Genomic DNA, 13,402 nt, shown 5'->3' with positions numbered 1-13,402 from the left:
AGGAAAAACCTGGAAAGGGGAAGAGGAGGGGGAATGAAAAATAAAATGTCCTAAGCTACAACATTCTCTTGGAACTGAACCACAGCAATTACATGAGGAGAAGCTGAGCTCTGTTTTCAAACCACACCCATTCAAACCAGACCCCAGATGACCAATCACTCCTGTGCAACATAAGATTATCCCAGGATCATCCTCATGCTCATCCAGGAGACTTCTGGATTCTAGGCTGGGCTTGGCCACGCCCACTCCCCTCACCTCCTTGGTACCCCTCCCAGCTGTCATCTGTACCCACTTGAAATGCACAGGCTCATGTGAATGCCCACCAAGCCAAGTTGCAAGGACATATAACCTATTGATCATGCATTCCTGGACCCAACAGTCTGCGGTCCAGTTTTGAATTAGTCCTGCCCTTTCTTCCTTCATCAGTACCTACAGTCAGGGCTCCCCCACATCCTCACCAGTTTTTAAAAATCAAGTCTCTGGGGCGCCTGGGTGGCTCAGTTGGTTAAGCGTCCGACTTTGGCTCAGGTCACAATCTCGCCGTATGTGAGTTCGAGCCCCGCGTCGGGCTCTGTGCTGACTGCTCAGAGCCTGGAGCCTGTTTCAGATTCTGTGTCTCCCTCTCTCTCTGACCCTCCCCCGTTCATGCTCTGTCTCTCTCTGTCTCAAAAATAAATAAATGTTAAAAAAAAAAATTTTTTTTAAATCAAGTCTCTGAGGACATGCCTGAGTCCTTCTGTTTCTTTGTGCAGTGCCCTCCAAGCCTCCGAATGCCCCACTGTGGCCTCTCAGGCTCTCCAACCTCACCCCCATCCCCTCTCCCTGGTTTACCCTGTCCCACCCACGTTCTTCTCAAACACACTAAGCTCTCACCAGCCTCAGAGCCTTTGCACTTGCTGTTCCCTATGCCTGGAATGCTCTTCCCCAGATGTAACAGGGCTGTGTCTTTGACATTCAGGTACCAAATCATCACCCCGTATGTGACGTGGCCCCTCAGTCCCTCTCTCTCATGTCATCCTCTTTAACCTTCTTCAGAGGATCTACCTGAAGTTAACTGGTTTATTTAGTTGTTGACTATCTGTCTTCCCTGACTAAAATGTCAGCTTCTAAAGAGCAGAAGCCTCAACTTTCTCACTCACCAATGCATCCTTAGTGCCTTGAACCTGCCCAGCATTAGCAGGTGCTCAATAAATATTTGCAAATGAATAAACAGCCCCCCCCCGCCCCCGCCCCATAAAGTCCCAGCAAGCACTCCCTTCTACCTCCTGCTTCAAAGTAAGGCAGGAGCCTCACTCTGTGGCTCACTGTGGGGCCCAGCCTCAGCGGGAAAGGGGAAGCTGTCTGTCCTTGGTGGGAGATGCCAGGGGTAGGGGTTGCTCGAAAGGACCCCTGAGCTTTGGCAGGTGCAACTGCCTGAGCAGGAGCAGAGGAAGGCAAGGGCTCTCTTACCCATGTACAGATGGTCCTCGTTGGGGTCATCCAGGACCTATTGGCACAGCCACATGGAACAGGCCGGAAACACAGAGCAGGGGAGAGGAAGAGAGGGAAATGATATGAGCAGGGGGGAAGCAGCAGCCACGGGACTGCATTTGCCACCAGAAGGGCTGTGCTTTCCACTGGCTTTCCTGGTTTAGATGAAGGGCACAGGAAAAAAAAACAGTGTGTGCAATCCAAATGGCCATCTGGAAAATAAACACCTTCTAGCCCAATCCTCAAGGGTCCAAAACCTCCCCCAGAAAGGAGATTACAAAAAGGAGAGGAAAAAGTCCTCCCCTGGGAAATGGGGGCGCCTGGCTGGGTCAGTCGGTAGAGCATGCAACTCTTAATCTTGGGACCATGAGTTTGAGCCCCACGTTGGGAGTAGTAAATTACTTTTTTTTTTAATTGTTTTTAACTTCTCCCCTGGAAAATGTCTCAGCTTCAATAAGAATCCCCCCTCTCTCCTAGGAGACAATGGACTGATCCACAGGGTGAAAATTCAAATCCTGTCTGGGCTCTTCTGACTCCTCCATGAAGAGCCCCCATGACCTCCTGCCCCTGCAGAAAAGGACGTCTCCCTGCCCAGAACATCCATGGCACATTCTCTCTGTCCTCCTTTCATGGCCATTCTGCTTTCATCTCGTCATTTATTTCTATATCTCCCCCTCTCTGCAAAGGGCTGTATCCACCTCATTTGTCTCCGTGGTGCCCTGTACAGGACAAAGTTACATAGCAGGTGCTCAGAATGTCTGATGCATAGACTAACAGGCTGGCAAACAGCCTTGGATGAAGAGTTCAGACGCCACAGGGCAGTGGGGAGAGGGGAGATCCTGTCAGGACCCAGAGCCACTCACTAAACAGGTGTCTCTGGGCTTCCTCTAAGATGGGTGACTCAAGCATCAGTGAATTGACACTGTGAGACAGTGTGACAAGTGGAGATAGCCTGCAGCCACCATCTCTCTCCTTTGAGAAGAAACAAAGGCAGGCTCCTTGGCTGGACTGGTCTTCCCGCCTCTTCCCACATCGTCCTCACCTTCCCCAGCCAACCAACATCCACAGGATGAGAAAGAGATTTACCCTAGGCAGAAGCCCAGGGCAGCCAACCTGGAGCCCTAAGCCCTACCCAGCGGGAGGAGCCAGACCCAGGGCCTGGCCTACCTAGAGCTCTGTACCTGACAAGCCCCAGTCAAGGCATGGCTGCTAACCCTCACACCCACCAAAGGCAGGGGTATACCCCCAAATAGAGGCCACCAGCCCTTTGCACATGTTGTTCCTCCCTCTGTGATGCCCTTCCCCATCTTTCCCTGTTGTCTCCATCCAGGGAACTACCGGGACCATCTCAAATATCCCTTCTCCTGAGAAGACTTCCTCAGCCATTTGGGTCGGCTGGCTGATGGCACTCCATGCTCCCGCAAGCACTGCAAACACGTGTCCAGTTACATGCTTTATCACATGCTGCTTATAAGTCCTGTCATCTACACCATAGGTGCTCCAAACGTGGCTCGGGGACTCCTAGGGATCCCCAAGATGTTTTCCCAGAGTTCATGAGGTCAAAACTGTTTTCACTCTAAAACTAAGATAATATTTGCCCTTTCCACTCTCATTCTCTATTAGTAGAGAAACCAGAAACCACATCACACGCGAGGTCACAAGAGGCTGAATGCAGAAGCAGATAGGAGAATCCAGCCATCTTCTATTAAGCCACACATAAACAACAAAACTTTGCAAAAATGTAGAACTATGCCACTCTTCTCACCACAGTTTTCCAGAAAATATAGTTACTTTTCATAAAAATATATTGCTACATAATGGGATTATTGTTGTTTTTAAATGAATTAATAAATAATTTGTAAACTTCTCAGTTTTAAATTCTGATGTGGCAAATAATAATAAATACAACCGACATAAGCAAAACTTTTTTGGGGGTCTTCAATAATTTTGAAGAACATACAGGAATCCTAAGACCAAAATCTTTGAGAACTACTGATCTAGAACAGAAGATGGCAAATATAGCATGCAAGCCAAATCTGGCCCTCTGCCTCTGCCTGTTTTTGTAAATCAAGTTTTATTGGAACACAGCCACATCCATTTGTTTACATATATAGGGTTGCTTTTGTGCTAATATTATATATATATACAATATACTTATATATATATAGTATAGTATAGTATAACATATATAAATATAGGTAGAAATACAGGTGTGTAAGATAGAGATATAATATATATATATTATATCTATGTCTATCTTATATCTATATATATAAATAAAGAGACAGAAATGGGTAACAGGCAAGTTTCAGTATCCCTCTGACCCTCAATTCCTTTATCTATAAAATGGAAGTAATAAATAGTCTTAGGAAAGGGTGAGAATAACATGAAAGAACAGCAGTCAAGGAGTCGGGAGCAATAACTAGTACTCAGCCTTGCAATAAGCTGTTTAACGTGGTGCGGCTCTCCCTAGAAACTAGTGGTGTGGCATGTGGGTAATAACAGAGCCGAGACTGGACCATCACTATCTCTGCCTCCCTCCTCCCTGGCCCCCCAGCTCACCTCTACCAGCTTTACCACATTGGGGTGGTCCAGCTTCTTGAGGATGGCGATTTCCTGGTACACCTGCTCAATGGGGCCCCTAGGCTGGATGCAGCCTCCCGGAGCTGGCCGGGTGCCTCGGGGCGGCGGGCGACCTGGAGGAGACACAGGGTCAGGGCAAACAGCTTTTCCCCTGCAGATGGCAGCTGAAGAGGGGGCAACCCAAGTCGGGGGTAGGGGGGGTTTTGCCAGGGATGGAGTGGCTGATGTCCCCAGGGGCCTTAAGGAGCCTGCTTGTCATCTGTCTCCTCTGCTGCTGGAAATCAGTGAGGATGGAGACCCAGCCCCCTGTTCAACCTTCTGTTAATACCCTCCTTCCTGCCCCATGCCCCAGTGACAGGAGTCTTTGGGGCATCTACCTGGGCACTCTCTGTAGGGGACACCATTCAATGGGATCTTCTCTCTTGCCCCAGCCTTGCACCTAAGAACAAAGGCCTGGCCCACCAAACTCACGTGGAAAGCCTGCCTGTCGGATCAGCTTCTTTTTCGACAACACCTTCATCGCCTGTGGAAGACAAGACCCCATATCTCGGTTAAAATGGGGAGGAAGGGAGAGAGAGAGCTCCTTCCACTCCTAGGCCTGCCGAAGCTCTTGGTGCCCTGGTGGCCTCAGGACGATGTAGTGAGTGCCTCGTCACTGGAGTGGGTCAAGCAGCTGCAGGCTGGAAACTGAATTGCCAGGGTCCCCTCAGCCCTGAGAGTGCTTCCAAGGCTCCAGGTTAGCTTTCCTGACTGGGACCATGAGCCTTGGGACTCGCTACAACTAAATCAAGACATGAGTCAGCTGGAGTGATGGACGAGAGACTGGCTATTTTACACATGGGGAAACTGAGGCTCAGGTGTGATGTCACTTGGCCAAGGACACACAGCTGGCAAATGGGAGAGCCAGAATTTGAACCCAAGTTGGACTGACTTCCAAAGGCAAACGAGGGCAATTTGCCTCACTACCACCTGGTTCTTGGTGCTGTGAAGGATGTAGAAATGGTAGCTCAGAGTAAGAATAGGAGACATTTGCTGAATTTATCCATTTTCTTTCTGAGCCGATCACTTTGCCTCCCCATTTCCCCATCTGTATAATGGGAACATCACTTCCTTCCTAAGGCACAAAATGAAACAACCTAAGGATAAAATGAGACAATAGCGAAGAAAATCTTTCAGGAAGCTGAATTCTGGAAAGGAGGGTTTTGCTTTGGACGAGGACAGGGATGGGGAGGGGAATGTGGATACTTACATAATAGGTATTGTCATTTTCATTGTAGGCCAACTTGACCACGCCATAGGAGCCCTGGATAAAGGGAGATGCCCATGACATACTATCCAGAAGTTATGATCTGCAAAATGAGGACCCTAATACAGGGGCTGCAAACCGGCAGCCAATTTACCAAATCTGCTATGTAATTACATTTTGTTGCATCTGCAGTTTTTAGAAAGTTTGAGTGAGTTGCCAACATTTAAAACCAAAAAGATCAGATATAAAAATCTAGATTCTCAGCTTCTTTTGAAAAAAATCAGAAGATCTGGCCATATGGACCCATAATCACCTCCACATGTCAACAGTTTGCCATAGTCCTCTCCACTCCCTAATACATTACACCTAGCAGGCTTTGTTCATTTATATTACTCACTTGCTTTCTATTGATATTTGAGTTTTTGACCCCTGCAATAACACTGCCCATTGGCTGAAATAAAAGCAAAAATAGATGCGAGAGTACCTCAGGGAGAAAAAAACACCACCACTAATGTTGGTGATATGTTATTCCCTTAAAGCTGTCTGGGCTTCTGTAGAAACACATTAATATTTTGATGTAAAAAGAAAATAAACCAGATGGACCAGTGATGACAAAACCCTCCCCCACAACTTTGCCTCCAAGGACTCGTTCCCGCTCCCAGCTCCAGCAGGTTCCCTCCACCGTATCTGAGACATCCTTGGTAGATGCAGAAAACCAGCCTGGCTCCTCGGATATTTACCTTTCCAATTTCATCCTTCAGTGTGTACTGATTCAGCTGTACACAATCCTGCAATGTTAAGTAGAAACACACAGAATATGAATTGTAAGTTTGCAGCTAGATACGTTTTTCACAAAACAAACACATGAACCAGGACCCAAATCAAGAAAGAGAATATTCCCGACCCCCTGAAGCATCTCTCAGACACTGGCCCGTCTCCAGGGTGACCACTATCCTGACCTTTAACAACACAGATTTTGTACATTGTAAAAAATACGGGGAGCCTGAGTGGCTCAGTCGGTTAAGGGTCTGACTTTGGCTCAGGTCATGATCTCGCAGTCCATGAGTTCGAGCCCCGCATTGGGCACTGTGCTGACAGCTCAGAGCCTGGAGCCTGTTTCAGATTCTGTGTCTCCTTCTCTCTCTGCCCCCTCTGTCACTCAACCTCTGTCTCTCTCGGTGTCTCAAAAATGAATAAATGTTAAAAAATATATATTTAAAAAAATGTGATCATACAGTATGTACTCTTTTAATACACATTTTTAAAGAGGTGTTCCTAAAACGTTGATTTTAAATTAAACAAGTAATCCTATATAAGGACTATGTTGTCCAATATAAACAAAGTAACACAAGTGGAGAAAATCCGAGTGACTGTGGGCAGAGAATGGTTTCTTAACAAAATTTCTCAAAGATTATTTTTGTACAAAAAGCACAAAAAACTCATTAATAACAACACCCTAATTTAAAAATGGGCATGGGGTGCCTGCGTGACTCAGTCGGTTGGGCGGCTGACTTCAGCTCAGACCATGATCTTGCTGTTTGGGAATTCTAGCCCCATGTTGGGCTCTGTGCTGACAGCTCGGAGCCTGGAGCCTGCTTCGGATTCTGTGTCTCCCTCTCTCTCTGCCCCTCCCCTGTTCATGCTCTGTCTCTATCTCTCTCTCTCAAATAAACATTAAAAACATTAAAATGCTTTTCATAAACATTAAAAAAATTTTAATTAAAAAATAAAAAAAATGGGCAAAAGACTTGAAAAGACAGTTCTCCAAAGAAGATGTACAAATGATCAGTAAGCACATGAAAAGACACTCAAAAAAAAAGAAGAGGCTTAACATCATGACTCACTGGGGAAATGTAAATTAACACCATACCCATTAGATTGGCTAAACTCCAAGACTGACCATACCAAATGTTGTCAGAATGTAGGGCATGGAGAACCTTTATACACTGCTAGTAGGAAGTTAAAATGGTGCAGCCTCTTTGGAAAGCAAGTGGGTAGTTTCTTAACAAACACCTCCTCTACGACATAGCCATTCTGCTCCTAACTTTATCCAAGAGATGTGAAAACTTGTGTCTGTGCAGACTTGCATACAAATGTTTGAAACAGCTTTATTGGTAATAGTCAAATACTGCAAACAACCCAAAAGTCCACTGACAGGTAACTGGATAAACAAAAAGTGGTCCATTGCAGACAATGGAATGCTAGGCAGCAATAAAAAGGAAGCATGCAGTAATAAAGACAAATCTCAAAATTGTTATGCCATCAAACAAGCGAAGCCAAAAAAAAAAAGAGTGCATACTAAATGATTCCACTTACAGAAAATTCTTGAACTTGCAAACTAATCTATGATGATAAAAAGTAGGTCAGTGGTGACCTAGGAAAGGGGAAGAGCAGGGAGGGATGTGTTGTCGGGTGTGCTGGAAATGTCTGTGATCTTGACTGGGGTGATGTTTTTAGAGACATATGCATATATCAAAACTGATCATATTGTACACGTGAAATATGTGGTTTGTTTTACTTCAGTTACAGCTCAATATAGTTAGGGGGAAATGTAAAGTGAAAAAAGACGTAAAAATGGGAAAAGAAACACAATAGAAAATAAAACTTCAAGTGTTACCGATAAGCCCAACACTTCCCTTGAACCCCACCGCCACCCCAATTCTAACCCTTTCCCCAAACCTTGATGTCAGTTTGGTGTATAAACTTCCAGGCCTTTTTCTATGTAAATGCACACATACGTGCACCTGTTGAAAACACAGAGCATTGTTTTGGGATAGGGCTTTGGGGAGGCAAAAATGATGTCACACTAAATCACTTCTCAACCTCTTTTCTCACTCAACATCACTGGAGACAGTTCCAGGGCAGACTGTACACACAGACCTGCATCTTTTCATCTGCTGGATAGTGTTCCACGGCTCACAGAACCCTCCCTTCACTACGTTGGTTGCACTGTTTCTCTCCAGTGTTGATTTCATCCCCCTGAGTCCTGAAGGGATGTGACCAGCAGAAGTGGGGCCCTGCAGAGATGTCCTAAGGGGTCTCACTGCCCCCTAATCCAAGCCCTACATATTGCTGAATTCCTCTTCCTAGATTCCACTCTGATCATATCAGTTCCTGATGCTTCCAAGGTCAAGTTCTGACTCCACTCCTCTGACCTTGGCAGAGTCGCCTAGTTGCCCACCAAATACCAGTCTCCTCTTTCTTCCTTATAAATGGATAGCTTAGTGGCAATGGCCCAGGATGGAAAATTACATTTTCCAGCCTTTCTTACAGCTAGGGGTGGCCACACAGCCAGTAGGAGGCAGGCAGAAGTGTTGGGCAGAGCTTCCAAGAAAAAGGACAGACTTAGGAGGCAAATGCCTTTTCCTCTTCTCTGCTCCTTCTTCTTGTCTGGAATGGAGCTGTGAGGGCTACAGTCACAGCAGTAAGGTTTTAAGGACAACAGAATCACCACACTGGTCCCCACTCCTCCAGATTTAGTTTACATGATAAACAAGCCCTATTGTGTTAAAGCCACTGTTGTGAAGGGGGGCAGGTCTCTGTTTCTCTAAGCTGATTCAATTCTAACTGAAATAAAGCCAAATTCTCTGTCTAGCCCTGTTGCCACGGTGCTCCACACATGGGCCCCATTCTTCAGCTAGCTGAACCCCTGACTGCCCTCTCCCCCACATCCTGTCTTCTACCTCTGGGCCTCTGCTCATGCTGTGCATCCCCCCTACAGTGAATTCTCTGTGTGTACCCATCTCCAATTATGAAAGTCCTACCTAGCCCCAAAAATATAGTTCAGTATCAGCCCCTTTAGGAAGCTATTCTCAATGTCCACACTTCTCCCAACTAAATTCAATCATTTCTTCAACAAATATTTTTGTGCTCCTACTATGTGTCAGGTTCTGTGCTAGGTGCTGGGAAACATGACAGTGGATGGGACTGTTCCTTCTGAGCTTACATTCTAGCTGGGGAGACAGGCCAAAAACAATTCAACAGACACACAAACAATCAGATGGTGTTGAGTGCTATGTCAATAGGGTGACAGGGCAGGGAGGGGTGGCAGGCTGAGGCTGCTTACAGAGGGTGGTCAGAGAGGCCCTTCAGAGGAGGAGACATCTGAGTTGAAACTTGGCTGTCAGAGGCAGATGACCCTGCAAAGAGCGGGGAGGTTCCAAGCAGAGAGGACAGTAGGGGTAAAGGCCTAACAGAGGGAATGAGTGTGGACACCTGAGGAATCTAAGAAGGCAGTGTGGACGGAGCCTTGTGAGTCCGCAGCAGAAAGGTGGTGGGGGGGGGGGGTGGCGAGGGGAGGAGGAGCAGGAGCAGATCACACAGGGCCAGATGAGCCCTAGTGGGACTCAGTTCTAACTCCCAGAAGTTTTCGTATGAATCAGAAGAGACATGCACACACAGTGCCCAGCGCCTGCCTGGTGCCCTGCTGCTAGGCCGTGAGGTCTCTCACCCACCCCCATCTCCCGCACAACTCCCAGCCACCAGCACCTCCGTCTCCCCTAGAGGCTCTCTGTGGCCCCACTGCTCTGCCCACTCTCAGGGCAGGTCACCTGGCCCCCAGCAGCTCTCACCAAGAGCTGGTGTAAAAAGTCCGGCTCCCTTGGCCCTCAAACAGGATACAGAAATTCTGAGGTACAGAATTTTCTACACTAACAGGGTCCCCCAGAGATGGAAGCCCAGTTGCCCATGGTGGCAACCAACTCCATCATGCACCCTTTCTTGACCCCCTTCTCTTCTACTCTCATTCCTACCCCCACCTGGGTCTCCACGGGGAGGGGGGGTCACCTCTCAAATCAGTGTTCTAGGGGAGCCCCACCTAACAGAGGCCCCCCATCGGCTGGGCCGGCTCACACACCTGCATGCCAGTGATGGAGACGTGGTGGGACTCCACCGTGGGCCGCCGGGGCAGCCTCGGCGACGACTGCGGGGAGCCCACGGGCGAGTGGGACAGGGCCGGGTGGACGCAGCGTCCATTCGCGTCCAGCTGGGACCGCTCCTGCAGAGAGAGCTTGCGACCGCAGAGCTGGGGCCGGACCTGGGACCCGGAGGCGGAGGCATGGAGGGGTACCTCTTGGCCATCGGCCTCCAGGGGCCGGTCCCGGGCCAGGCCGCGGTCCACCGCGCAGCCCGGCTCACACTCGGTGACCACGATGAAGGACTCCATGCCCAGGCGGATGCTCAGGGACGAGAGGCCCTGCAGGGCCTCACAGGGCTTCTGGCCTTCGCTGCCGCTGCTGCCCCCGCCCCCCAGCTCATCCTGGAGGGCGGCCCGGTCGCTGCTGGGCTGGCTAGAGACGCATGATGACATGGTGTGCGGGCCCGGGCACTCCCATCCGGCGGCAGCGCCACCTGCAGAGAGAGGAAGGGTCAGCACCCCTGCGGCCCCGCTGGGGGGTCTGTTCCTGCCTCTAGCTGACATCCTCAAGACGTCTCGCAAAACATGATGCGATGTGATCTCTGAGTCTAAACAGAGGAGCACACTCCACATTTCCTTATTTGAAAAGGTCCTCCTCGCACACATAAGAATCCCAAACCCTTCCTGGAGGAACAAAGTAGGAGAAAACCCCAACACAGAGGACGCATGTGCCCTACAGAGCTGGCAGCTACTTTCAACTCAAGCCAATTGTTGCTAAACTGGATCTGGGTCTAGAATTGCCAGTACCCACCACCCCCCCCTCACCACCACCATTTTTTGATGATGATGATGATGATGATGATGATGATGATGATAGAGAAGCTCTGAACCTACACATCAGGTGAGGTCTCTTGATTTTTTTTTTTAATTAGCAATTATTTCAAATATTTTTAAATGCTGGACCAGCCAAATAAAACACTTCCTCGTGACCATGTCTAGGCTGTATGACTTCACAATGGCAATGATTCAGACAGCACTTTACAGTTTACAAAACACCTTCAGCACACCTGCATAATCTCAAAAGCACCCTAGGTTTGCTATTACAGTCCCATTTTGTAAATGGGGAAACTGAGGCTTGAGAGAAAGAAAGGGATTTGTTTAAGCAAAACCCACTGGCACAGCAGTCCAGTCTGGACTGGCCTCGGGCCAACTGAAGAGCAGGGGTCAGAGGTCACATCAGAGGAAGGAAAGGCACCCCAGAGAGTGGGCCAGGCAGCTCATGTTGTCTGAGGAGCCAGGCTCAACGTATCTATTATCTAATGTTGTCTTAGTTCAGCTGCTACTTGGTGCCTGCCAGGCAGAAGGCAAACATGAAGTCAAAAGATTAGGATCAGGGTGCCTGGCTGGTTCAGTGATCTCCTCTTGATCTCCAGGTTGTGAGTTCAAGCCCCACGATGGGTGTTTAAAAAAAAAAAAAAAAAAAAAAGAACACCAAATAGCTTGGTGGTTCCTCACAAAACTAAACATTTACCACAATGACCCAGCAATTCTGTTTCTAGGTAAATACTCAAATAGCTCTATTCGTGATAGCCAAACAGGGAAAACAACCACATGCCCATCAACAGATGAATGGATAACCAGGATGTGGTCTATCCACACAATGGAATATGATTCAGCCATAAAAGGAATGAAATACTCATACATGTTACAGTCTAGATGAACCTCGACAACATCATGCTAAGTGAAGGAAGCCAGACCCCAAAGGTCACATACATACAATCCTCTTTATTTGAAATTTCTAGAATAGGTAAATCCATAGAAACAGAAAGTAGATTAGTGATTGCCTATGACTGAGGAGGTACTGGGGAGCACGGGAGTGACTGCAAATGGGTATAGGGTCTCCTGGGGCGCTGAACACGATCTGGAAGTAAACAGAGGTGGTACCTGTACAACACTGTCAACGTTCTAAGTACCACTGAAGTGTTCATTTTTAAATGGTTAAGTTCATATTATGTGAACAAAAAAAGTTGACACTTCCTTAGACTGTCAATTCCTTCTGTCTCCGGGACAGAATATTAACCTTTGGTTCATGTGTTTGACAAATTCTGCTGGACAAATGTCACAGGTGCCACTAGAATTCAGGGAGTACATCCGCAGATGCTCATGGTGGTGGCTCTCCATATCGATCACCCATATCACGAAGATGTCAGGCAAACAGTGGTGCTGAGCAGAGAAATTGTATGAATGAATGAAAGGCTATCTCTTGATGACAGTGGGTGGCAGTGAGGGGATAGAGAGGAGGGTGTAGATGGGAGCGGAGGAGGTGGATGAGAGGCTGAAAAATGCCACTTGCCCTCTTACGATAGTCCTGTAAGAAGTATTTATGGAACAGCTTCTGTGTCAGGCAATCTGGACAGTAATGCAAGCAGATGGGGTCCCTACCCCTGTGGAGCAGGGGAAAGACCAACGGGAAAAGCATTAACAAAATCACTGCAGTGGCCCAGCCCAGACACAGGTACAATTTATGAACACAAAGTTCACGGTAAAAGATCAACCAAGAAACCCATCATATGACAAGATGCTCAGCCTTAGTTATAGTAAGAGAAGTGCAAATTTAAACTACAATGAAATGGTTTGATGGGTCCTCAAAACGTTAATTGTAGAATTATCATATGATCCAGCAATTCCTCTCCCAGGTATATACCCAGAAGAATTAAGACCAGGGATCCAAACAGATACATATATACTCTTGCTTATGACAGCACTGTTCACAATAGTCAAAGGGTGGAAACAACCCAAGTGTCCATCTACTGTGAATGGGTAAACAGAATGTGTTCTATCCATAAAATGGAATATGATTCGGCCGTAAAAAGGAATTAAGTTCTGACACATGCTATCCTATGGGTGAACTCTGAAAACATGCTAAGTGAAACACGCCAAATATTAAAAGACAAATACTCTATGACTGCAATTATATGAGGTACCTAAAATAGACAAAATCATACAGACAGAAAATAAAGGTTACCAGGAACTGGGAAAAGGGGAACAGGGAGTCATTGTTTAAGGGGTACAGAGCCTCGGTTTGGAGTGATGAAAAAGTTCTGGAAATAGATAGTGGCGATGGTCTCTCAACACTGTGAATGTAATTAATGCCACTGAATTGTACACCTAACAATGGTTAAAATGGTAAATTTTTATTTTATGTATATTTTACCAAAATTAAGAAAATTTTTAATAATAAAACTATA

General features: G+C 47.1%; 1 protein-coding gene across 4 annotated transcripts in view; it reads right to left on the bottom strand.

The window, feature by feature from the left end:
• CAMKK2 (calcium/calmodulin dependent protein kinase kinase 2) overlaps positions 1-13,402 on the bottom strand; it is a 47,799-nt gene that overhangs the window by 22,110 nt on the left and 12,287 nt on the right. For all 4 annotated transcript variants that reach the window (XM_047827339.1, XM_047827341.1, XM_047827340.1 and 1 more), the window contains exons 2-7: positions 10,155-10,648; positions 6,040-6,087; positions 5,303-5,356; positions 4,525-4,576; positions 4,033-4,166; positions 1,450-1,486 (exon numbers count right to left, since the gene is read on the bottom strand). In XM_047827339.1, the coding sequence (XP_047683295.1) occupies positions 1,450-1,486; positions 4,033-4,166; positions 4,525-4,576; positions 5,303-5,356; positions 6,040-6,087; positions 10,155-10,607 (778 nt within the window). In that variant the 5' untranslated portion in view covers positions 10,608-10,648. The remainder of the gene's footprint in view (positions 1-1,449; positions 1,487-4,032; positions 4,167-4,524; positions 4,577-5,302; positions 5,357-6,039; positions 6,088-10,154; positions 10,649-13,402) is intronic.

This window comes from Prionailurus viverrinus, chromosome D3, assembly GCF_022837055.1.
Source record: "Prionailurus viverrinus isolate Anna chromosome D3, UM_Priviv_1.0, whole genome shotgun sequence".
NCBI lineage: Eukaryota > Metazoa > Chordata > Mammalia > Carnivora > Felidae > Prionailurus > Prionailurus viverrinus.
This window is presented reverse-complemented; position numbering and strand designations above follow the sequence as displayed.